Source organism: Calonectris borealis, chromosome 12 (genome assembly GCF_964195595.1).
Source record: "Calonectris borealis chromosome 12, bCalBor7.hap1.2, whole genome shotgun sequence".
Lineage (NCBI taxonomy): Eukaryota > Metazoa > Chordata > Aves > Procellariiformes > Procellariidae > Calonectris > Calonectris borealis.
The window spans coordinates 21,868,439-21,893,047 of NC_134323.1; the positions used below are offsets into that span (position 1 = coordinate 21,868,439).

The 24,609-nt window shown below is 66.1% G+C and overlaps 1 protein-coding gene across 7 annotated transcripts in view; it reads right to left on the reverse strand.

Annotated features, from left to right (window-relative positions):
* Positions 1–796: 796 nt before the first annotated feature.
* Positions 797–24,609, reverse strand: part of LOC142087402 (protein CBFA2T3) — a 305,429-nt gene continuing 281,616 nt past the window's right edge. For 2 of the 7 annotated variants that reach the window (XM_075161626.1, XM_075161628.1), the window contains 11 exons: positions 10,982–11,128; positions 9,484–9,561; positions 8,215–8,456; positions 7,715–7,804; positions 6,023–6,204; positions 5,656–5,912; positions 5,455–5,540; positions 5,023–5,218; positions 4,804–4,872; positions 4,383–4,573; positions 797–3,784 (listed from right to left, as the gene is read on the reverse strand). In XM_075161626.1, coding sequence (XP_075017727.1) covers positions 3,485–3,784; positions 4,383–4,573; positions 4,804–4,872; positions 5,023–5,218; positions 5,455–5,540; positions 5,656–5,912; positions 6,023–6,204; positions 7,715–7,804; positions 8,215–8,456; positions 9,484–9,561; positions 10,982–11,128 — 1,838 coding nt within the window. In that variant the 3' untranslated portion in view covers positions 797–3,484. Of the gene's footprint in view, positions 3,785–4,382; positions 4,574–4,803; positions 4,873–5,022; positions 5,219–5,454; positions 5,541–5,655; positions 5,913–6,022; positions 6,205–7,714; positions 7,805–8,214; positions 8,457–9,483; positions 9,562–10,981; positions 11,129–22,415; positions 22,492–24,609 lie in introns of those variants that run through there. The other 5 variants (XM_075161627.1, XM_075161629.1, XR_012675443.1 and 2 more) reach the window with 4 other exon arrangements.

Sequence of the window (24,609 nt, forward strand, 5' to 3'; positions counted from 1 at the left end):
GCCCAGCCTCGCCAGGATGCGGGACTTTGGTTTCAGCTGGGATTTCGGGTTGGGAAGGCAAGGAAGGAGCTGGAGAGACCCTCGCCCGCCGGGGATGGGGCCCCGGTGCCACGCTCGGTGCCAGAGGAGAGCCATGTCTCTCCTGCCACCTCCTCAGCCTGCAGCTGCAGCCAGCACCCAGCACCCAGCACCCAGCGCCCCAGGCTCTGCCTCCCCACAGGGACTGGGACCTCGGGCAGGCTGTCCCCATGCCACCACACCGTCCCCCAGCCCCAGCCACGATGCGGGGGAGGAAACCCAAGAAGGGGAGCTGTGGGCAGCCACGGGGACCCAATCTGGCCACGCCGGCACCCCGTGTCCCCGAGCTGCCCCACAGCCACCGGGGTGTCCCTACCCCCTGGCCAGGCTGCGCCAGCACCACGCGGCTCATCCGTCTGCCATCTCCCAGATGCCACAAAGCCACCAAAGGACATGGCTCGGGCATGGCACAGGGCACGTGTCCCCTGGGCCCCTGCACACCCCAACACCATTTGGGAGCAAAACCCTGCGGAAGCGCCTGCCGCTTCGGCCAGCACTTCCCTGGCCACCACGGCCCCCTCCATGGCCACGTCACTCCGGTCCCACGGCCGCACCGCCGCTGCCATCCTCCTGCATCACTAATTTTTGGGAAATATTACACTTTAAAGCTGTCGTTCTGGTTTGGACGTCTGCTAGCGCCACGGCACCCGTCCCCTCCCTCCCTCGGCTTTTGGTTTTAATGCAAGGTTCTGTAGGGTATTTTTATTATTATTCAAAAAAAAAAAAAAGAAGAAAATAATAATTAAAAAAAGCGCAAAACAGAAGGGAGTGGAAACGAGAGCAGACTCCATGGAAATGCTCTCGTCCGCGGTTTCCCGGCGAGGCGGAGGTAGAGAGGCAGAGCCCCGGCGCGGAGCGGGGCCGGGGGCACGTGGGGACACGCGGGGACACGCGTGGCGGGAAGGGCAGGGAGGGGGTGGACACCCGGGAGAGCAGGCGGCTCCGCAGCAGGTGCATCTGCAATACTCTTATATATTACCTCTTCTCAGGAAACGTAAGAAAAATAGACAATATTACATATGTCACACCATAAATAAAGTGAACAGTCACTTGAGGGGCACCTGGCAAAGCTCCCAGCCTCGGGGTGCAGAGAAACCCCCTAGGGGGGATGCACTGAGGTCTCGGGGTGCACAGAAACCCCCTAGGGGGGATGCACCGAGGTCTCAGGGTGCACAGAAACCCCCTAGGGGGGATGCACCGAGGTCTCGGGGTGCACAGAAACCCCTCAGGGGGATGCACCAAAGCCTTGAGGTGCACAGAAACCCCCTGGGGGATGCACCGAGGTCTCGGGGTACACAGAAACCCCCCAGGGGGATGCACCAAGGTCTTGGGGTGCACAGAAACCCCCCAGGGGGGATGCACTGAAGCCTTGGGGTGCACAGCAAGCCCCCCAGGGGGATGCACTGAGGTCTTGGGGTGCACAGAAGCCCCTCGGGGGGGAAGCACCGAAGCCTTGAGGTGCATAGAACCCCCCCAGGGGGATGGACCAAGGTCTCGGGGTGTACAGGAATCCCCCAAGGGGATGCAGCAACATCTGGGGGTACACAGACATCCCCCCCAAGGGTTGCACCAAAGCCTTGGGGTGCACAGAACGGCCCCCTGGGGATGCACCGAGGCCTCGGGGTGCACAAAGCTGCACAAGGCTCAGTGCTGGTGGCACGGGGCTGGTAATGTCGCCTCGGGCGTGCCCCGTGCACCAAGCTCTGCTGCAGCGCGGCACGGCGCGGCACGGCGCGGCACGGCACGGCGCGGCACGGCACGGCATGGCACGGCGCGGCACGGCACGGCACGGCATGGCACGGCGCAGCCGTCGCAGGAGGCAGCTGCGAAGGCAGCGCCAGCAGCCGGGCCCCTGGGTGACTGGCAACACAACGGCCCCGGCCCCAAGCCCTTCCCTCCTCTTCCTCCCCTACAGAAAACACACAGGATGGTTTTTGCAAATGCGGAAAAACTACAGCTCCTATCGAGCACACGACTTCTCTTCGCCTCCGGCCAGCCTCGCTCCCCCACGCCACAGCCTCCAGCGGGTTCTCATCATCTTTTATTTGGCAAATGTCTCTTATTATTATCACTATCATTATTATTATTATTATTTTTTGGACCTCTGCAAAACACTATTTACATTCACATTAGCGTACAGCACTCCTGCCCCGCGCGGGGCTTCCCTCCTCTCGGAGCCGGGGGACTTTCCGTATTGCACTCCCGTCCTCTGCGCTTTGTACAACGATGCGAGAAATACAAAATAATCAACATCGTCCTTGGCTGCCTCCTCGGCCGGGAAGGAGGTGGCGCTCGCTTTCCTTTCCTTTCCTTTTTCCTCTTAAAAATCCTTGCAAAATAAATCCGAGGCGGGTGTGGGAGCAGCCCGGCAGCGAGGGGCTGGGGGGGTCCGGCCGCAGGCGGCCCCCGACGGCTTCGGGAAGGGAGAAAACCAAAATCTGGCTTTTAATCTCTGTTTTCATTCTCTTTTTCCAGGGTGGCGGCGGGCAGAGGTAGAGACGTGCCGGCTCCGGCTGCGCCCACCCGGGCGGCTCTCGGCCACCATCTCCCCCCCACGCCTCGGGGGCTTGCTTTTTAAAAAAAAAAAAACCTTTTTTTTTTTTTTTTGCTTTATTTTAATAGAAACTCTTTAAAGCCCCGGGGCTGCGTCCGTCCATCCTTGCGGGGAAGGGAAGGAAGCGACAACAGAACGAAACGAACTTTGGCAGTGGAGAGACGTTTGGATCTTCCTTGGTTTTGGATTTCCTTTGGAGCAGAGGTGAGTCTGGTCTGTTCTTGGCTAGCTAGCAAGGTAGTTACAGGTGAGCGTCCGTCACGCGGCTTGACTTGGCGTCGTCTGGTTTTTGGATTTTTCTTTTTTTTTTTTTCTTTTTTTTCCCTTTTTTACAATTTCTTACTTAAAGCCAAAGAGTCCGACGTTTTCTTTTTTATTTTATTTTTTTTTTTACAAAAAAAAAAAAAAAGAGGAAGAGAGAGACGAAGAAAAGAAGTTTCTTTCCTCCTGCAAGCGAGCCCCTCGGCAGCGCCGATGCGGGCCGGGGCCGGGCCGGCCTCTCCCCACGTCAGTGCGTGGCGAGGCTGCAGCCAAATCCCTCATCCGGAAAGAAAAAAAGGAAAAAAACCAAAAAAACCAACAAAAACCCAAACCACAATCCCCCAACCGATAGAAAACCAACCAAAAAAAGCCAAAACAAAGACTGAAGAGAGAACAGAGAGGATCGGTATTTGCCTTAACTCCACTTAAAGCCCAGTTTGAGGATCCGTGAGGATTAGTTGTGAGAGCTAGAGAGGTCGTTTCGGAGGTCACACGAGTCAGGTAGCTGAGGAATTGCATCGAGTGCAGTCCGTGTCTTTTGGAGAGCGGTGGTAGCAGCGGCGGCGGCGGCGGCGGCAGTCCGAGGGCGGCTCAGCGGGACGCGCTCTCCAGCGGAGCCGGGGTGGCCGGCGTGCCGGCGCGGGAGGCGGCCGCCGAGCCCGTCTCGCTGGGGCTGCTGGCGATGGTGGCCACCCCGTCGGGCTGGCCCGGGCCCGGCGGCAGCCCCACGCCGGCGGCGGGGGCGGTGGGGGCCGGCAGCCCTTGCAGAGTCTGCCCGCAGACGTGGTGGTGCTTCTCCCAATCCTTGTGCTGGCAGAAGGAGCCGCAGTAGCGGGCGGTGTTGCAGCCGCTGCAGGTCTCGCTCGCTTTGCGCCCGCAGTTCCAGCAGCTCTGCGGGGATGCAAAGCCAAACCTCAGCCCCGGATCGTGCATCCCCATCCCAGACGATGCACTCCATCATCCCAGACTGTGCACCCGCATCCCAGACCATGCACCCCCATCCTGGACTGCGCACCCCTATCCTGGACCATGCCCCCCCCATCCTGGACCATACATCCCCATTGTGGACCATGCACATCCCAGACCATGCACCTGCATCCCAGACCATGCACCCCATCCCGGACCATGCATCCCCATCCCAGACCATGCGCATCATCCTGGACCATCATCCCCATCCCAGACCATGCGCATCATCCTGGACCATGCATCCCCATCCCAGACCATGCGCATCATCCTGGACCATGCATCCCCATCCTGGACTATGCATCCCCATCCCAGACTGTGCTCCCCCCATCCTGGACCATGCACCCCATCCCCAGCTCGATGCAAGAAATTCCCTCTTCTTCCCATCCCGTGGCATGGCTGCAGCCCCCCGGTACCCACGCTCACATGCACAGACGCTGCAAACTTAATTGCAGAAGGAGCAGGTCCCAAACGCTCGTGCTGCCACCAACCCTGTCCCCCCCGGCTCGCCCCCGCCGGCCCCCACCTCGCTCGAGTCCTCCTGCTGATTGATGACGGTCAGGGCGTCCTCGGAAGCCTGGCGCTTGGCCTCGGCCAGGGCTCGCTCCATCTTGGCTCGCTCCGTCGTGATCAGCTCGTGGGCTTTCCGCTCGGCGTCTGACACGGCTTTCTGCAGCTCGGACATGGCCTGACGCTTCACCTCGTTCACAGCTTCTTCTGGAAGGAAGGTGGCTGAGCGTGCCACTTGGGTGTGCCGGCACCCCGGCTCCGCGCATCCCCCTCTGCAGCAGCACCACGGGAGGGCTGCGAGCATCCACCCCGCGCCGCAAACCCACCCCGACCCCCTCCAGCCCCGCTGGCACCCTGACGCGGTGCAGGGAGGGGATGGGGCAGAGACCCTGCGAGCTCGGCACACCGATGGGTGCCGGTGCCCGCCCCGCACTCACCAGCCTTCCTCCAGATCTCCTCCGGCATGTACCCGGAGAGGGGCCGCGGCGCGAACTCCCGGTGCGCGTCTGCGAAGGAGAGGGGGCGATGCCGTTAGGAGATGCCGTCCTCTTCGAACCCACCCGCCGGCAGCGCCGGACCCCCGGGGGAACAGCACGGGCACCCCGGAGAGGGGCGCAGCCCCCCCGAACGCACCCCGCGGCCCCGGGGGTCAATACCTAACTGGGGTGCTTCGGAGGCGGAGGAGCTGTTGTGGGGGCGGGCGGAGGGGGGGCTGCCTTTCTTCATGTCCTCGGCGTCGCTGTAGCGCCGGATCCAGTGGTTGAGCTCCTCGCGGTCGGCCTCCTGGCACCGCCGCAGCACCGTCAGCGACCGGCGCGTCTTCTCCACCATGTCCATGATGCAGTTCAGCAGCTGCGGGGGGGCAACGTCAGGGTGGGGGGGCTCTGCCGCAAGCAGCTGGGGGGCTGCGGTGCCTGGCGCGGGGCGGGGATTTGGGCTATGCCGGGCTGTGCCGGGGCCGCTGTGCCGCTCTGGCTGCGGGGAGCCGAGGGTGCTCGGGAGAAAAGCCCTGGGGGGGACACGGCGGGGATGGAGGGCAAAGCGGGGAGGGGGACACGCCGTGGGATGGCCGGGGGGGCACTACGTACGTTGTTGAGGTGTTTCCACTCCTCCGCCCACTCCCGGTCGGTGAGCCGGTGGTCGATCACCTCCTCCTGCCGCGTCCCGTGCACCGCTGCAAGGCAAGCGCGGGGCGGGGGTCAGCCCCCTGCAGCACCCCTCTCCTTTGGGGGGGGAGGTCCCCAGCCCCCTGCCCGCCCCCCCAGCCCCGTGGGGGTGCCAGCACTCACCGGCGGGTCGCTGGCGCTCGCGGAGCTCCCGGGGGTCGGGGTGGCGGTAGGCGTCGCGGTAGTGGTGCGCCATGGCCATGTCCTCCAGGCGGTAGTGCTGGGGCAGGGGGGGGGCGGCGGGGGGGTGCCCCAGCCCGTTGGGCGGGTGGCTCAGCCCGTTGCTGGGGCTGTAGCGCTGCGCCGGGCTCATGGTGCACGGCCGCTTGCTGAGGTGCTCGGGGTGCAGAGGGTCTCGGTCCAAACCGTTCTCTTTGGTCCTGGGTGGAGGAGAGGAGGTCGGTCCCCGCCGGGCACCGGTGCCCCGGGGAGGGGGGTGGCAGGGTTGTGTCCCCGAAAAAACACCCCATGTGCCCCCCTCGGCTCGCACCTGTCTGGCGTCCTCCTCTTGCCGCTCTCGCCCACCTCCAGGAGCAGCTCGGAGGAGTCGATGGGAGAGGAGGCGTTGGCGTCCAGCAGCAGCTGCTCGTGCTGGGCCAGGTACTGGGCCGGGGTCTGCTTGGCCATGCGGGCGCAGTGCAGCAGCTCCCGCTGCAGCAGCGGCAGGTTGGCCTGCGAGGGGGGCGAAAGTCCAGTCCACGGCCCCGCAGCCCCCCCCGGCGCAGCACGGCTTTGCCCCCAGCCCGCCGCGGGCAGGAGGTGCGGGGCAGGCAGCAGCCTTCCCTTGGGGTCCTGCTCACCTTCCCCATGGGGACATCCTCGGGACCCCCACTCACTGCAACTGGGCTGCAGGGGGGGGACATGTGGCACCCCACAGGGTCTGGCCATGTGCTGGCATGGGCACAGCTTCAACCGAGCCCTCCTGCATCCTGGCAGGGGTTGCAGAGCGTCAACGGCCACCTCTGCCACCCTGTCCCCGCGATGCTTGCGCTGGGGACCTGAACCCCCGGCGCAGGGGAGCCCCCAGCCCATCTGGCACCCATGGGGCACAAGGGCCGGCTGTCAACTCCCCACCCACCGTGTCCCCCCCCGGCACTGCACCCCTAGGAGCACGCGGAGCAGCAAGAATTAAGCAGCAGAGACCCCTTTCTGCCCCGGCGCTCTGGCTGCCAGCTCTGGTTTTCTCTTTCGGCAGCTGATCCGCAGCCAAACCCCCATCTGTCGGACACGTTAGCGCCCGAGCCGGAGATCCACGCTGCGGAGAGCCGGGCTGGACCCTCCCCTTCGCCGGCTGGGGGGAACAACCCCGCAAAAACAAGCAAGCCCCCAAGTCTGGGAAGCACGCCGAGCCCGGCTGGTTGCAGTTAGGATAATGAGAAACATCTGGGGCCCGCGGTGGGAACAGCTGGGAGCGGGGTGCCAGGGCGGCCGGCGGGGCCGCCGCGCGCTTGGCAGCGGGACAGGGGGGACGGCTCCCAGCCCGCCCCGAGCCACGGGGCCACCAGCGCCCACCGGGACCCCGGGAGCCGTGCGGCCGAGGATGCACCGTCCCCCTGCTCCCGCGGACGCCGCGCTCCCCTGCAAGCCCGGGCAGGAGGGCGAGGGGGCTCTGCTGTCCCCCCGGCTCAGCCCGACCGTGTTTTGGCTCTGCCTTCCCCTGCCAGGAGCAAACCGCTCCGGCAGCTTTGCAGGCAGATTCCTGCGGCGAGCACGGACCTCCGCTCCCGGGGGCCAGGGATGCAGAGGTGGAAAAGGGGCTTTTTTTGCACTTTTTCATTATTCCTCTGCTAACGAGGGGCAGGCGACACTGGGCTTGCACATCTGCCGGCAGCGCCGGTGCTGCCAGCCGTGCCAGCGGTTGGCGAATCCCTCCGGAGTGGGGTGACAGTGCAGAGTCAGCGCGAAATTAAAAGGCAAATAAAAAAAAGGGGATTTTTAATGAATTGCAAATGGTTACCAGCTGGGCCGAACCCCTCGCTTTATTGCAAACAGCCCCGGCCTCGTGTGACTCCACACGTGCGAGGGGTGGGCGTGCAGGGGGGACACGCGTGCCCAGGGGGACGTGGGCAGCCCCACAGGCAGCTGCCAGCCCCGACCCCAAAGCCACCCCCCGAATCCCCCTTTGCCGGCGATGCCGACGCTAACCCCGACGTCCCCGCGGCGCCCGGGCTGGGGCACCCACCTTGAGGAAGGGGATGACGAAGGGTCGCAGCGGGAAGTTGGTGGCCTCCTGGAGCTTGGCGTGAAACTCCTCGATGGTGAGCGTGGAGTTCTGCGGGGACAGCCCAGGCTCAGCACCACTGGCCACGGCCCCCCGCCCGCCCCTGCACCCCCCGGGGGGGTGCTTTGCTGCTCCATTTCTGCTCCTCTGCCAGCTCTGCCATGCTCGAGGGAAAACTACGCTCAAGGGAAAACCATGCTCGAGGGAAAACCATGCTCGAGGCTTTGCTGGCAATGCGGGGACCCAACCCCGCACCCTGCCCACCCGGGGTGCTGTGCAGATCCCGGGAGATGCTGGAAAAACAGCCCCCATTTTTCCAGGATTTAGGTCAATGCAGCACCAACAGGACCCTCTTTTTTTCTCATTTAGCAGCGTCTCCATCCCAAAAGGAAAATGCAGGATCCCCGGACGGGGCATCACCCCACCAGCCCCGGGGCCGACCTCGCGCCCGGCAGACGTACCACGAGCCCCAGGACGAGGGTGCGCACCCGCTCCCCGATCTCGGGGGAGATGTCGTTGCCGAACTGCTGCAGCGTGGTGAGGAAGCGCTTGAGCTTGGAGAGCTGGCGGGCGCCGCAGGCCGGCGGGAGCTGGTGGGTGGAGAGGGAGGCGGTGGAGGAGGTGGCCGGCCCGTTGCTGAACCCGTTGGGGGTGGACGGGGCCCCATTGATGGCGGTCGGCGAGTGGCTGCTCCCGTTCATCACTGCGAGGAGAGAGGGGACGGGAGGTCAGAGCGGGCGGCCGTACCCTGGCACCGCAGGGACAAGGCTGGGATGGGGGGACCGGAGCATCCTGCCGGGTATCGCGGGGCCGGCACCCCCCGGGAGGCTTCGGGGTGCTGCTGCATCCCTAGGGCCACATCCTGGGCTGGTCCCCAGCACTGTGGGAGGCAGATGCGGGCTGTGAGGAGGGATGGGATGCAGTGCATGCCCCAGCACAGCGAGGGCCTGATCCTGCTCCTTGATGTTCAAGGCAGCCAAGAGAAGGGGCTCCATCCTGCCCCTCTGGGGTGCTCAGCACCCCCCAGGGAGAAGCCACATTTCCCACGGAGCCCAGCCTGCCTTGCAGCACACCAGCACCTCCGGCCCCGCTGCAGATGGGGAGGACGGGAGCTGCCCAGAGCAGCACCAGGGGACCCGGCGGGGGGACATCTGGGGGTGCCAACCGGCGGCATGGCGGGTCCCTCGCTCCTGCGCCGGCCCTCTGCGCAGACCGCGCGAGCGCAGGGACCTTTCCGCGGCCGGCACGGGTGACGGCACGCGTCACCCCGGCTCCCGACCGCGCTCCGCTCCGCGGCACCCGGGCATGCACCGCGCCTCTCCCCGCGGCGTGCCGGGCAGCCGGCTCCTGGGATCGCACTAACCTTGCAGTGCCTGTGCCGCCCTGCCTGCCCTGCCTGCTTTGGCGGGCTCCCGCTCGCTCTACGGCCGGGCGGTATCGGCCGCCCGCTAAAGAGGTGCCGAAAATAACCCGGCGGCCACAACTGCTTTTATTCCCGCGACAGGTGCGTTACTAAGTTAGACGCCGCACATGTCCCTTCGGCCGGGCCGGGGCCGGGGTTCGCATCCCCGTGACCCGCCGGGGCAGGGCGAGGGGCTGGCGCGGGGGAGCGCACCCTGCCCAAGCCCCCCGCGGCGGCACCGTGCCCCCCGCGGGACCCTGCGCCTGCCGGGGGGGGCTGCGGCTGCGGCTCGGGTCTCTCATGAGAGCGGATGCTTCATTTTACTTACAAAGACAGACCATCGACCATTTCAAGCAACCATGAAAACGGCCGCGAGGCAGAAACGTCGGAGGGCCAGCGTCACGATCTGCAAGCAAAATAAAACACGCTATGATGAGAGAGCAGAGGGGGCAGCTCTCGGCCGGGGGTCCCTGCAGGCAACGCTCCTCGACGGCGGGCACGGCGGGGGCACGCGTGCCGTGGGCGAAGCCGCCCAGACCCAGGCGTGCCAGGGATGGAGCCGGGTCCCTGCATCCCAACGCAGCCCGAGGGAGGGCTCGGGGGATGCTCGGCTGCCTAATACGGTCCCTGCATTTCGGGGTCACCACAGCCCCAGCGCGAGGGGCGGTTTGCAACATTTCCCCGAGACCAAGAACAACCAAAACGCCATCGCGCTCCGGGCCGAGCCACGGCGGAGAGGCTGCCTGCACCCCCGGCCCCGCGTCCTGCGCCGAGCCGGACCCAGGGTGCCACATCTGCCGCAGGGCTCGGATTAAAAAGCAAAACGCCTCAGTGCAGCCGAGCGCAAGCTGATTTCTAATTAGAGAGCGTCTGGCCGGGAGGGCGGCGGGGCCATGGCAGGGCGCGGCGGCTGTCGGGGGGCTGCGGCTCGGGGGGTTGGTTTTGGGGTGTTTTCTTCCCCGCTGGGGTTTCTAAGCAAGAAGCAGCTACGAGCAAAGATCCTGCGCGCGCACGGGCCTGGGATATGTCTCGGAGGAGCTGGAGCAACCCTCGCTACGGCCACCGCCGCTCCTGCTGGGGGACCGGCCGCGGTCCCTGCCCGCCCGGATCCTGCCCCGCGTGTGCCTTGTCCGGCTGTGTGCTGGGACGGTGACACCGGCACAGGGACCGATCGCCGGTGCAAGCCCTGCAGGCGTGCAACGAGCCCACGTGCTGTCGGTGCAAGCAGTGCGTCGGGGCTCCCCCAGTTCGGTAAAGCTACAGAGACTGAGGTCTCGGACCTCGAGTCCCCCGCCAAGTCCCCTGATGCCACCAGGCCATGGCCTGGGCAGGGCAAGGACATCCCTGCTACCGCGGCCAGCCTTGACCCTGCCCTGCCACACGCGGACGGGCAGGCAGGTCCCCACGTGCCTGGGACCCCCCACGGGGCCAGCTCCGACCGTGGGGACTCCCCCAGCCCGCAGCATCCTCCATCTGCAGGCGAGAGCGCCCGGGGCCACGCGCTGCTCTGTGCCGCCGTTTGGTGACGGTGCAGCAGGAGACCAGGATGTCCCCATCCCCAAGCACCTCGCAGGGCGCTGCTGGCGACGGGCAGTGCCACGGTGCTCCCACGGGCACATGCATGTCCTGGGGCTCGGGGCGCGCAGCCCAAAGCCCTTCTCCAGCGCAAGGATGGGTAATGCCACCACTCGGCGTGGCCAGCACCACGCCGGGGTCTGAGAACGCGGCCGGTCCCGGGTGCAGCGTGCGACCCGGAGGCGAAGGGAGCCGGGCAGCCTCCCTGCCTGGCATCCCGTCCCCGTCCCCGCCGGCAGCCCGGTACTCACTGGTGTTTGGTGTGAAGGAGGGGTGGCGCGTGGCTCCCTGCGTGACGGCCGGCGGCGGCGGAGGCATGCTGGGTGGCGTGGACCTGGACTGCGTCTTCACGTCGGCCGGCGAGTCGGGCATGGTGGCGGCCCGCGTCTCCGCGTTATCTGCGGGGAGAGGGCACGGGGCGGTGAGCGGGGTGTGCCGGGCAGCGCCGCGCTTCCCCTCCTGATGGTCAGGGGCAGAGGGGACCCTTGGGGACCTCGGGCTGGCCTGGGCATCTCCGCTCCCTGGCGCAGGGCGGTGCGGCTTGGGCACAGCGACCCTCACCCCGGGCAGAGCTCGGGCAGTCCTGTGTCCTGTGTGCCTGCAGGATGATGGGGACGGTGCCCAACCTCCCCTGCGCCCTGTGCCCGGCGTGGATGCAGGGTGGTGGGGACAGCTCTGCCCCTGCAGCGCCTGCTCTGCCCCGTGCCCGGGGCACAGCCCGGCCCAGCACACGAACAGCGTCTGTGTCCCTGTCGCTGTCACGTCCCGGCACCCTCCTGCCAGCGGTTATCTCCCATGTTTCGGGAATCCCCGGCTGCCCGCTGACCCCTCGCCATCCCCGGCAGTTTTACGCAGGGCTGCTGTAATCCCAGGCAGGGATTACGCGCAGGCAGTAAATCGTGGGTTCGTTACAGCCGGCGCTTGGTGGTAGCGGCGATGGCAGGACCTGTGCAACCACCGGTGGCTGTCCCCCCCGCGGCCCCGGGGAGCCCTGCGAGGTGCCGAATCCCGCAAACCGGGGAGCGCGGGGCTCCCCCCAGGCATCGCTGCCTCCCTCCCACCGTCCTGCGCTTGCAACCCCAAATAACACCCGGCAGCGGCATCCCCGGGGGAAGCGTGCCAGCACCGTCCCCTCTGGACGGCGGCGGCGGCACAGCCCTGGTGCAAGGTTTCGGCCCCGTGGCTGCCGCGCCGGGCGCTGACGGGTGGCCACAAGTGCGGGCAGCTGTGGTGGTCCGTCAGTGCGCCCGAGCCCGCGCCGCCGCCGCCACCGGCCCCAGCCAAAGAAGGAAGCGGCCGCCCCGGCCGCCCCCCGGCCCCGGGGTCCCCGCTGCGCCCCGGCAGGCTCCCCGCCAGGCACGGCTGATAAACACTAATCTAATATGCATGCTTAATCCGCTGCAACTGTTGTGAGATTAATTGAACCCTGCAAGAGCACATTGTCCGGGCTAAATAAAACCAGGGCCTCATCCTGAGCAAGATGCTATCGGGGCCTGTGCCGCGGCCGACGCCGTGCGCGGACCGGGAGATGGGAGGGCCAGCGCCGAGGGCCGAACTCCCGGGTGGTCACCGCTGTGGTCCCAGAGCTTCCTCCCGAATGGCTCCAGCACCGTGGGAGCACCCCCACGCCGGGGGTTTGAGCCTCCCGGGGTGCACCGTAATCCTGCAGACGCCTGGGTGTGCGTGCTCCGGTTTCCCTTTCCTTGCCCCCTTCTCCTACTCCAGCCTCGGGAGAAACCCTAAGACCGAGCAGCATCCCTCCCCATAAAACAACGGTTTCTTTACAGGGCCTGCTAAAATATCCGGTATGTTTTGAAAAACACCTTTTATTTTCCTTTTCATGGACGTGCCCATCTCTGGGCAAGGCTTCTCCAGCCTTCCAGGCTTCCCCCGTCGATCAGCGGAGCAGGATCCAGCCCCGACAGCAAAGGATGAGCCACGAGCACGCACAGAGCGTGACCCGGGCTGGGTGGCTGCATCTGCCGCAGCGCCTTGATCCGCTGGGTGCCCACACGATCCCTCCTGGGCTTGGCATCCCCCGGGCATTGCCCGCCGCCCAGGTCAGCAAAGCACAACCTGCATTGCCTCTGCCTGCCGGCTTCTGCCCGCAGCAGGCAGGGCCAACACCTCCCCGTGACGCAGGGCTCTGCGCGGGCACCGCTGCCATCCCCTAGTCCTTCTCGCCCCCTCCGAGCCCCGGGTTTGCACCGCGGGGCGCTGGCTGGCATTGCACACCGAGCGCGGCGCAGCAAGGCACTGCAACATGCTCTTCACGGCTGCAACACTGCAACCGCCCACGTGCTCAGCCTGAGGCCCCGGCTCTCCATGCAACAGCCGCCGGGCGTGGGGACAAGCCGCAGCAGCTTGGGGACAGCGTGGCAGCTTGCCTGGGTAAGTGCACCTGCACCAGCTGCCCGCGCGGCTCCCAGCATGGAGGGGCTGCGCCGGCGGGTTTGGCTCTGCCGTTGCTTGCAGGGAGGGAGGAGGCTGCAGGCTGCGAGATGTTCGCCCCAGCCTGCATCCCCGGCACGGTCCCTGCCTGCATCCCCATCCCTGCCTGCATCCCCATCCCTGCCTGTATCCCCGGCATCATCCACTCCTACATCCCCATCCCTGCCTGCATCCCCATCCCTGCCTGCATCCCCGGCACCATCCACTCCTACATCCCCATCCCTGCCTGCATCCCCATCCCTGCCTGCATCCCCGGCACCATCCACTCCTACATCCCCATCCCTGCCTGCATCCCTGTTCCCATCCCCATCCCCCTCCGCTGTCCTGACTCTGCACGCATGCCCATACTGAGAGGAAAACACGGATACGCTCCTTCTGGCACCGACACGGCTTTTCCACAATTTCCCATCGGGAGGAAAGTTTCCACAAAGCTGAGCAAACACCCGGGGAAATGGGGCCTGGCTGTGTTTTTTCTTGGCTTTTCCTTTTTTTTCTCTATGGCATAAATTTTCCCCGAGGTGTTTGCAACCCAAACACGGCCGCGCGGGCATGGGGACGAGGGACGGCCCCAAAGCCGATGGGATTTCTCAGTGCCTGAGCCCAGAAATGCCCAAAACAAACAGAGCCCGGGATGCCCGCAGGATCCAGCCGCGGCCGTGGCACCAACCCAGGCCCTTTGCAGGATGGGACGAGCTCCACGGCAGGCGAAGGGGATTTCGGGGGGCACAGTGCAGCCTCCCAGCAGCACCTCCAAAAAATAACTCCCCAACATGACTCAAACTCCACTGGAATTTTTTTTTTTTCTTTTTTTCTTTCTTTTTTTTTTTTCTTCTTTCTTTGGGGTAATTTGTCCCAGCCGCTCGCGGCTGTGTCTGTTTTCCTCCATCTGGTTTCCATTAGGCCTGTGCAGCCCAGATGAATAAGTAATAATATAAAAATAAAAGGATTAGTATTTTCTCCTTGGCTGGCGGCAGCGGGCGTCCCCCGCCCTGCCTCCCGGGGCCAGCGGACGCCGGACCCTGCACACCCCGGTGCGACCCCGAGCCCCCCATTTGTCACACCGGAGGGTTTAACCCCCGGCACACTGGCCCGGGCACGGTCCCCGCTGGGGTGACACACCAGGGCGGCCGCTACCGGCTGACAAAGCCCGGCTTGCCCGTGGCACCCTGCGGCAGCACCGCAGGGGTTGGGGTTTGTGACCCCGCTGGGTGCCAGCACCCCCCGAATCGCTCACCCCGGCTTGCGCATCGCTTTTCCCGGGTGGAAGCTGCGGGAGAGCCCCGAGGGTTCCCTGCCTCCCACCGGAGCTGGGGCAGGGGGGCTGCTCGGCCGTGTGCTCCCCAGCGGGCAGCGCTGGGTGCTGGAAAGTACCAATGCACGGCACCGTGTGGCTGTGCATGCCGGTGGGCACCAATGCACAGCACCATGCAGCTGTGCATGCTGGTGGGCACCAACGCATGGCACTGTGCAGCTTTGCACACTGGCAGGCACCAACGCACGGCATCCTGCAGCCATGCGCATCAGCAGGGACCAATGCACAGCACCATGCAGCCGTGTGTGCTGGCAGGCACCAACACATGGCATCCTGCAGCTGTGCACACTGGCAGGCACCAACGCATGGCACCCTGCAGCTGCACACGCTGGCAGGCACCAATGCACAGCACTGTGCAGCCGTGCACACTGGTGAGCAGCCCCGGCACCCAGCAGCAAGCAGCCCGGTGCCGAGGGACGGGGCCCAGCAGCCGGCCCAGCCCAGGCTCTGCGGGTCCCGGGGAGCCCGTCCCGCCGCTGCAGGCTGTGCCCCCGCCCGGGGTACCCCTCCTCCCTGGGCAGCGAGCAGCCCCTGCTCTCTGCAGCCTGGGGCAGGGCCAGGGAGCAGCTGGGGATGCGGATGTGCCAGCGCCGGGGTGAGCCCGATGGCTGCGGAGCACCCAGCTGGCTGCTTTCCTCTCCACCTCCCCAGGGACGGGCACGGAGAGGGCAGGGAGCTGCCCTGGCTGCGGCCAGCTCCGGCTTCCCACAGCCCTCCCCTCCCAGGCTGGGCGAAGCTTCCCAGGCGAGGAAGGGGTTAAAAAGGAATTAAAAGACCAGCATCCTTCATGCTCTCCAAATGGCCACAAATGAAATCCAGATGCTGGAGGCGACGTCTCCCGAAGCCAGGCTGCCTCCGAAACAAAGGCAAGCATTCCTGCTCCTCAGCTGCCGCTGCCACGGGGGCCAAGAACAACTCCCCGATAAGATGGCGAGGGACCGAGCCGTCCCAGCTGGAGCGCGTTAGGGAAGCGCGCAGCGCCGGCGGCCAGGCAGCAGCGCCCGCCACGTGCACGAGCCCGGCAGAGGTGGTGGGAGCTGCAGGGCACCATCGTCTCCCTCCTCCCCTGCACCCATCCTGATCCCCTCCTCGGGGACGCGGTGACAATGGGGGTAGGTGACAGCAGGCAGCTTGGAGGTGGCTCATCCCCAATTGCACACGGAGGGGGAGAGAGCAGGACAGCGGGATGCTGGAGGGATGCTGGAGGGATGCTGGTGGGATGCTGGAGGGATGCTGGAGGGATGCTGGAGGGATGCTGGAGAGATGCTGGTGGGATGCTGGTGGGATGCTGGAGGGATGCTGGAGGGATGCTGGAGGGATGCTGCCCGCCCCCAGCACTTATCCCATTGCCAACGTCCCCTGTGCACACTTTGGGGAGCCAGGCTAGGGGGGCGTGATCCCAGCACTCGTCAGCACAAATGAAGCCTTTTAAAAGGAAATCCAATTAATGAAACCCTCTGCACGACACGGAAACAAACCCGGCTTCGGCCGGCTCCAGGCCCGGGGAGACGCTTGCAGGCGCGCTGGCGCGGGGAGCTCTCGCTGCAGGTAATGGCCGCCGCGAGGACGACGGGACACAGATGCGCCCGGCGGTGCCAGGGGAGCGCCGGCAGCGGGGCCCAGCCCTGCCAGGCACCTGGGCCCTGCCTGCACTCCTGCCTGCAGGCAGGGATGCTCACAAGGATGTTCATGCCCCGCGCAGTGCAAGTCTCGCTCTGCCCTGCTCCTCCAGCCGGGGGGATGGTGGCAGCCTGGCCCAGCGTGGGTGACCGTGCCGTGCCAACCCGCTCGCGAATTTGGGCATTGCCCCCATGGTTTAGGTTAGCCCCCCGTGGGCTGTTCAGCTGAGCAGGACCTGCCGCCCTTGCACCGCCGCGGCAGCCCTTTGCACGGGTCGGCGAGCCAGCCTTTGTCCCTGCCATCCTCGCCTTGCCCTTGCTCCTGGGACGGGTCCCACGCCGCTGGCCTGGGCCGGGACGCTCCCCACCCGCCCAATGCCGGGAGTAAAGCGGGTTTCACCATCTCAGCTCCATCCCGATTTGCTTTGCTTTCCCCGCAGCCCCATCGCGTGAGCAGCCCCCGGCCGCGCTGCCTGCGCCAGCGGTGCCGGCATCCCGGGGACGTCCGGCGCTGCCAGGGGATGCGCCATGGGCTACGCTCCTCGCTCGGCTCCGGGGCAGCGGCTTCCTGGCAGGTCCCCTTCCACCTCCCCCATGCAGGGATGCACGGCTCCGCGTGGGACATCGGCACCCAGGGCCACGCTCACCCACGCGCCCCGAGCCCAACAAACCCAATTTCTCAAGCCATAACCAGCCGGGCAGGGACCCAAACCCACTGCACAGGCAGTGCCAGCCGGCTCCCGCTCCCGCCGCGCCAGCGTGGCCAGGGAGGAGGGAGATGGGTTTGATTTTCCTCAAAAAAACAACAAAAAAAAGCCAAAAAAAAAAAAGCGCCCTCTCTGTTTTACAAGCCTTCATTTGCTATTGTTTATGTAAACAGGTAAATTGTTTCGTATCTCAATTAAAAACATCTGCCACATAAATGAATACCAATTAACTCATCCTGTTTTTAATTACTCTGTTAATTACACACAGGCAGCAAAAAGGATGGCAGGGGAATAGGGAAAGCATGCTTACAACCCCCCCTTCCCACCTTGCTCTTGGCAAGGATCCGAAATGTGCCCAGATAATGATGGATTAAGGTGGCTGGTGAAAACCGTGGCTCGTGGCCAGCTCCGGCGTGGCGGCTCCCTCCCGGCCCGGCTGGGCGCTGCCGGGGTGCCTTGCGGGGGTATTTCCCAGCACCCTCCCAAGAGGCGCCGTGCCGCCCCGTTTCGGAAACTCTGGGCCCCGTGGGACACGCCAATGCCGCCTGCGTCATCCCCCGTGCCGGCGGCGGCCACGGCACAGCCTGGCTGGCTTTCCCAGCGCCGACCCCACGTTTTCTCCCGAAATGTGTCCCAGGGGAGAGAAACCTCGGGACGCCGAAGCGCACGGGAAGGGCGGGAGGATGGAGGAGGCTTGGCAGAGCAGCATCCTCATGGACCAAGCGCATCCTCGAGGCGCCCGTGCTGCCCCCGGGAGCCCTCCTGCTGCGGAGGGGCAACACCTCCGCGCGGGCACAGCGGCACGGGACGGATGCCATCCTCGAGCCGGGCTGGCGGCGATTGCCGCGGGACCCCAGGCGCCATCAGCCCCTCGCCTCCCCCGGCTGCGGGAAGCTTTCCAAGCGAGCAGATGGGGCAGGGGAGCGGCGGCAGCGAGGAGGAGAGCAGAAAAGGCTATTTTCTCACGCTACATATTTTACAAGTCGAACATTTTGTGCATTTCAGCCTTGCCTGTAAAAGCATCTCGGGCTCAGCCCCGGGACTCGACGTCAGAGCCTGTGAGTCAACAGCGGCTGGCGGCGACGTGGCCGGCGTGGAGAGAGGCCGGGCAGCGGGGATCCCCCCATGCAGAGGGTCAGGCCGGGGGGTCCCCCTGACCCACGGGCGCTGGAGGAGGGGCAGGATGGCCAATAACCCCCGCCGAGCCCCCCAGCCGGGACACGGCGGCTGCTGCAAACGCTGCCTGCAGTGCTGCGCCCTGGTGCCACCGTCTGACCCGTCCCGCCAGCAGCTCCTGGGCGGTGGGAGGAGGTGGCACGCACACGCCCGCGCTGCTCCCCAGCTGCCTTACGCTCCTGGAAATTAAATATACTGGCTAAACACCGCGAGTAAACAGAGTGCCGTGGCCAGCCCGGCATACCTGGAGGCACGTGGGCGGCACGGGGCTGGGGCTGACCCCACCAGCAGCACCGGCCGGAGCTGCCCCCCGCCCGGGAAACACCCACGTCTGGGCTGCAAACCGCCTCCCCAGTGCACGGGCTGTGGGTGCATCACCGTGCATCCGCGGCAGAAGGGCAACGATCCACCAACGCGTTGCCAAAGGGGCACCCCAAAAGCAGCCCGATGCCCCAGCTGCCACAGCCGGACGCTTTTCGAGGGCAGGGAGAGGTTCAGGCTAAAACATCCCCGTTTGAAATTTTTGCAGGCACCCAGCCACGTGCACAGGGATGCTCGTGCCCAGCGGTGGCCTTGATGGCTGGAGCGGGGAGAAGTGGCACGAGCAGCCAGGGCACTCGGGGCATTTTGGAGGCAGAGAGCGGCTGGGGAAGGGAAAACAACCCCCTCCACACGCCAGCGCCGGCGGGGAGCTCCGTGCGAGGTCCCTGCAGCGTGGGAACGCCGAGGCGCTGCCGGGTCCCCAGGGACCCCGGGCTGGATCCTGCCCTGCAGACGCCAGGACGGTAACTGCTCCGATGGGGTGCCGAATCCAGCCGTGCATCCCCACAGCCTCTGGGCTGCTGTGTTACTGACTCTTTGTCTATTTTCTAACCGCAGGCTCCATTTCAAGGCGATATTGCCCATGTGAGATTGAATCAAACAACACAGGAAAAAATATTAATGAGAATTTTGCAAAATAAACAGGAAATCCCTTGGATGCTTTCTGGAAACATTGGTCAGCATCTTCCGAAGGAAAGCTGCTTGGTCAAGGTGGGGTTGCCCCTGGGGAGCCTGAGCGCGCTGGGAGGGACGGCAGAAAACAAGCTTCAGGAAATCTACAAATAAACCCCGAACCGGGCAATGGCACTAACGCCAGTGGCGCCTGGGCAGGGGGGTTCTCCTCTGTGCCACCAGCCTGGTCTCACCCTGTGCTGGCCATCATGAAGCTCGCAGGGACTGGTCCCAGCTTGGGGACCCCCTTGTCCCCAGCCTGGTGGGGCAGCTAAATCCAGCTCCTGCCCGTGCTCCAGCCTGGAAAGCACAGGCCAGGGCTGCAGCATCCGACCCCCATCTCCTCGACCCCAGCGGCAGCGTTCCAGCCCAGCTCCACTGAGCTCCACGGTGCGACCCATGGGCTGCCCCCGCTCCCTCCCAGGGCCCGGGCAGCCCCCTTTGCAGGATCAGGCCCTCATCTGCCCAAAACCTTGTGCACACTATGCTGGTCTGGCCAGGGGCAGGAGCAGCGTCAGTGCCGGTGGTGGGGGCTGGTGTCCCCCCCCTGGGGACTGCGCTCGCGCACGCCTCACCAGCAGCCCTGTGCTCCCTGGCCACCTCACCAGCAACCAACTGGCCCCCATTAAGAGACGTAATAACAGATATTTCCTGGGTGCCTCTCCTCCCCAGGGGTCCGGCAGCACCCCGCGGCACCCCGCACCCCTTCCCCGGGTGGCCATGGGGCAGGGGACACCGCATGGCCGCCGGCAGGGAGCCGCACCACCTCTAAGACCACACCGGGGATTTAAGCCGGCTGCCGACAGTGAGCAGAGCCAAGACCCCATTTCCACGGCAAAGCCGGACGCCGCACAGCCACGCCGCCTGGATCCTGCCCGGGGTTTTCCACGCTTGCAAACGACTGTGGCTCAGAAGCAGAAATACGGGGAAGGGACGCGGGGGATGTCGGCAGATACCTGCCAGCCCCCAGCCCCGGGGCCCCTTCCCGGGCACGCTGGCTGCAGGCAGCCCACCCCAGCCATGCCCGAGCGTGCCGCAGCGACGGGCAGAGCCTGGGGGGCTGCTCAACCCTCCCAACCCGAAGTGGGGTCGAGCACCAGAGTATTTTTCCATCCTGCACCCTGGAAGTTCCCAATGTAAGAGGCAAATCCTGCACCCACATGAGGCCTCACTGCTGCCCTGCCCAAACCCAGCACCCACCCCGTGCCAGCGCCCAGTGCCGCAGGAAAACAGCCTCTCCCCCCGACACATCTTGGCTTTTCCTCCCTACAAGCCAACATCTGCAGTCACGCGTTTTTCAAACAAAACACACCCAACATCTGGCCATCCCCGGGTAAAACCTTACCTGCCAGCACGGAGAGCGGCCGGGCCTGCCGGGAGGCGGCAGGCAGGGAAAAACCCCTTTGCACAGCCAAGTTCATCTCCACTTGCCTCCCCAACCACGGCAAAAGCAACGCTCAAAACTTCTCCCTGCGTGTAAACGCGCCGCGCGGGGACCTGCCTTATCCGCCTCCGGAGACGCAAGCGCCCGCCCCGGGGGCAGCTCGGCCCCGCGGGGCTCCTCACCCGAGGACTGTGGGTGCCGGGGCTGTCAGCATCCTCCCCGGCTGCTGCTCTGTGTTTGCCGTGGGGTTTTGGGATGGTTCCCCCATATCGCCGTGCCCCGTACCATAGCCGAGCTCACCCCGCCGTGGTGCCGAGCAGACGGACGTTTGCAGAGTGTCTTCAAGTCGCTCGACAAAGGAGCGGAGAATTAATATTCCTTTTAATTAAAGGCAGAAAAATCTCTTTGTTCCTGAACAGAGAGAAAACAACAGAAGGAAGAGCTCAAAAGCTCTTCCTAAGCTAGAGACGAGACCATCGCTTAGATTCAAAGACACTGTCAACGTGCACGTGACCTCAAATTAAAAAAACAAAATGAAACCCAGCAGCGGCAGCAGCTCCTCTCCGAAAGCAAAGGAAAGTTGCAAAGTTTTTCTTGGCTAATAGGGGAGGAAAAAAATCCAGTAAAAGGTGCGTTTAACCGGAGAAATGCTCTGCAGCATCCAAAGGCACCATCCAGCGGCGAGGGCTGCGCGGGGCAGTGACGGGGAGAGCTGGCCGTGCCCTGGCCCAGCGTCCCGGAGGAGCCCCGGCGAGCGCGGTGCCAGCCTCGCTCCATCGCTACGCCGACAGCATCCCCTCAGCAAAGCCAGGCTGGAGCGGGCGGCAAACGCCACTTAATGCAATTCTGAAGGGAAAGCAGGAGCTGGACGCTGATTAATGGCTGCGAGGATCAGAAGCAGGGCAGCACTGAGGCAGAGAGCTGGAGGCTCCCCGAGCCAGCCTTCCTTCCCAAATCTGCATCCGAAACGACTGTCCCCCGGCACACGCGAGGACACTGCACGCGTCACTGGCACGGACCCGTGTCCTCGCGTGTAAACACAAAATTATGCTGCTGTAGCTGGAACTTCCCAAACCAGCCCTGGGTTTCCTCCCACAAACTCTCCCGAGTGGATCAGCTCCTCCTCGCCACGAAACGCGGCTCCATCTCTAAATCGGCGGCGGCCGGAGCGGGATGTGGAGCTGGCGGGTTGGCGCTCCGAGGAGGAGGGATGCAGGGATGAAAATGAGTTCTGCCGCCGGGCAGAAGTTGGGAGCCACGACCGGGGAGGGTTTGCTGCGGTGGGGGGAGCACACAAACTCGCGTGGGTTCCCGGGGATGCTGGGCCGCCCCACGCTGCCCCGGCTCTCGGAAAGCTGCTACCCGGTACGGGGAGGGGAGCGCAGGCAAAGCCCCGGCCCCGCCGCGGCAGGGGAGAGGGGTCCGCATCCCGCCGCCCTTGCGTGAGCGCGGCGCGTGGGAGCGGGGCCCACGGTCGCTTCAGACCGCTCCTGCGCTGCCTCCGCTGGAGGAACCGCTCCGAGCGCTGCCCGCTGCACGGCCGGCGGCGCCGGTGCCCGCTCGCCCCGGCTGTGCCCCCGCTCGCCCTGCCCCGCTCCGCCGCCGTGGCGCGTCCCGGGGGCGACCAAGCACGGGGCCGGAGAGATCGCGGCGGCGGGGACAGCGCTGGCTCGGGCACCGGCAGCATCCTCGGCCCCTGAGCACCGGGAGCATTCCCCGGGCACCGGGAGCATCCCCGACCGCTGCGCACCGGGAGCAATCCCCGGGCACCGGGAGCATCCCCCACCGCTGCGCACCGGGAGCATTCCCCGGGCACCGGGAGCATCCCCCACCGCTGCGCACCGGGAGCATTCCCCGGGCACCGGGAGCATCCGATTCCCCTGCGCACCGGGAGCAACCTCCGGGCACCGGGAGCCTCCTGGACTCCTGCGCACCGGGAGCATCCCCCGGGCACAGACAGCAGCCCCAGCCCCTCTTCTCCGGGAGCCTCCCCGGGCACCGGGAGCCTCCCCGTCCCCGTCCCCGGGCGCGGACGGCACTTACCGTCCTGAGGTGTGGCGGAGGCGTGAGGTAAGTCCCAAGGCAGGGGCCGGCAGGAGCGGGCAGAACCGGCAGCGGCCCCCGGCGGCGGCGGCGCCGGCGGCCCCGGCCCGGTTAAGGCCGGCGCGGGCGGAGCGCGGCCCCGCGGCGGCGGCTGCCCCCGGCACCTGCCCGCCGCCGCTCGCCGCGCCCGGGGCCGCCGGGGGCCGCCAGCCCGGGGGTCGGGGCGCTTCCCCCCCCCCCGGTGGGGGGGCACCGGAGAAGCGGGGGAGGGCGGGGGGCGGAGAAGCCGGTAAATCCGCGGGGCCGGTTCACCCCCTACGCGCTGCCCGGCGGCGCATCCTCCGGCGCCGCGTCGCGGCCATGGGGCGCCCGCGGCCGCGCTCCGTGCCGGGCCGGGCCGCCCGCAGCGCCCGCTGCCGCCGCGCCGCCCGCCCGCCCCGGAGTGAGCGCCGCCCGCCCGCGCCGCTGCCTTAGACGGCGCCTCCACCGCGACCGGCAGGGGGCGCCCCGCCGCCGCCGCCGCCACCGGAGCGGGGCCCCCGGGGTGCGCGGCCGGGGGAGGGGGGACCGGGATGCACGGGGACACGGGGCTGCGCGGCACCGAGGGGCTGCACGGCACCGGGGGGGCTGCATAGAGACACGGGGTTGCACGGCACCGGGGGGATGCACGGCACCGGGGGGATGCACGGCACCGGGGGGCTGCATAGAGACACGGGGCTGCACGGCACCGGGGGGCTGCATAGAGACACGGGGCTGCACGGCATCGGGGGGCTGCACGGCACCGGGGGGCTGCACGGAGTCACAGGACTGCACGGCATCGGAGGGCTGCACGGGGACATGGGACTGCACGGCACCGGGGGGGCTGCACGGGGCTTCGGGGGGTGCACAGGGGCTGGGGACTGCACAGGGACCGGGGGGCCATGCAGGGGGTGCACGGGGCGTGAGGGCTTCGGTTTGCAAAAGGTTCAGGGTTCGCAAGGGGTTGGGGGGTGCTGAAGACTGAGGGTTGCAAAGCTGGGGGATGCTGCATGGGGGGGGGGGCTGTGTATGGTTTGAAGGGCTGCAAGGGGCTGGGAGTTGTTTGCGTGGGCTGGGGGCACTGCAAGGGGATGGGGCCAGGGCTTGTCTGGGGCCGTGGGAACAGTCAAGGGACTGGAGCTGGAACTTGCAAGGGCTGGAGCGGGGTGGGGGTGTTTGCAAGGGGCTGGGGGGCTGCACAGGGCTGGAGCTGCGGTTGCTCTGCTTCCCTCTCCAGAGGCCTGAGGGCCAGGGTTGCAATAGGAGCAGCCACATGCGCATCTACAAGCCCCATGGGCACAGCCCTTAACGGTCCGCATGCCCGCCCCAGCCTGACCTTGGGGTGCCCCCCACCCCGCTTGGCCTCGGCAGGGCTCCCTAGGGCGGCTGTGTGGCGCCAGCACCACAGCAATGCCGGCGGGCCCCTTCCTCTACAACGGTGCACAGCAGCGGTGCACGCATTTGCGGCGCTGCCTGCCCACGCCAGGTCCCCAGCGTGCCCTTTCTGTGCACCCCATGCCATCTGTGGGGAACATTAAAAATTTCCCTCCCCCCCAAGTCCTACTACGATGTTGTTGCTTGCTTGTGCACCGGGTAACGCAAGCCCCACTAATTTCCCTGTGAGCCGAAGCCCTGCCTCTTTGCGTAATTACTCTGCTTGGCAGCTGCCTTCCCTCTGCGAGTTGCTGTGCGGAGCCTTTGCCGCCCGTATGCTTGTTGTATTACTCATCCTCGCCCGCTTCCCAGGGCTCGGGCGCTGGGGACCGCGGCAGCCCGGCTGGGCGGTGGATCACCGCTGCACGGCCATTGCACAACCGCTGCCAGGGTGTTGGGTGGCACTGCTGCTGCAGAACCACTGCACAGCCACTGCACAGGCAGTGCGTGGCCCTGGCATGACTGATGCACCGCCACTGCGTGGTCACCGCATGGGCACTGCACGGCCGTTGCACTACCGCTGCACAACTGCTGCACTGCCGCTGCGTGACCACTGCACAGCCACTAAATGACCACTGCACAGCCAAGCTCCCCCCCACGTCACCCCACTGATGGGGTCACAGTGGGATGGTGCTGCAGCACCCCGACCCACCCGCCTCCACCCTGCTCTTGGCCATCCCAACCTCCAGCTCTGGTTTTGCATCCCTTGTTCCCAGAGGGAGGCCCACGGGGGGCCCTTGCC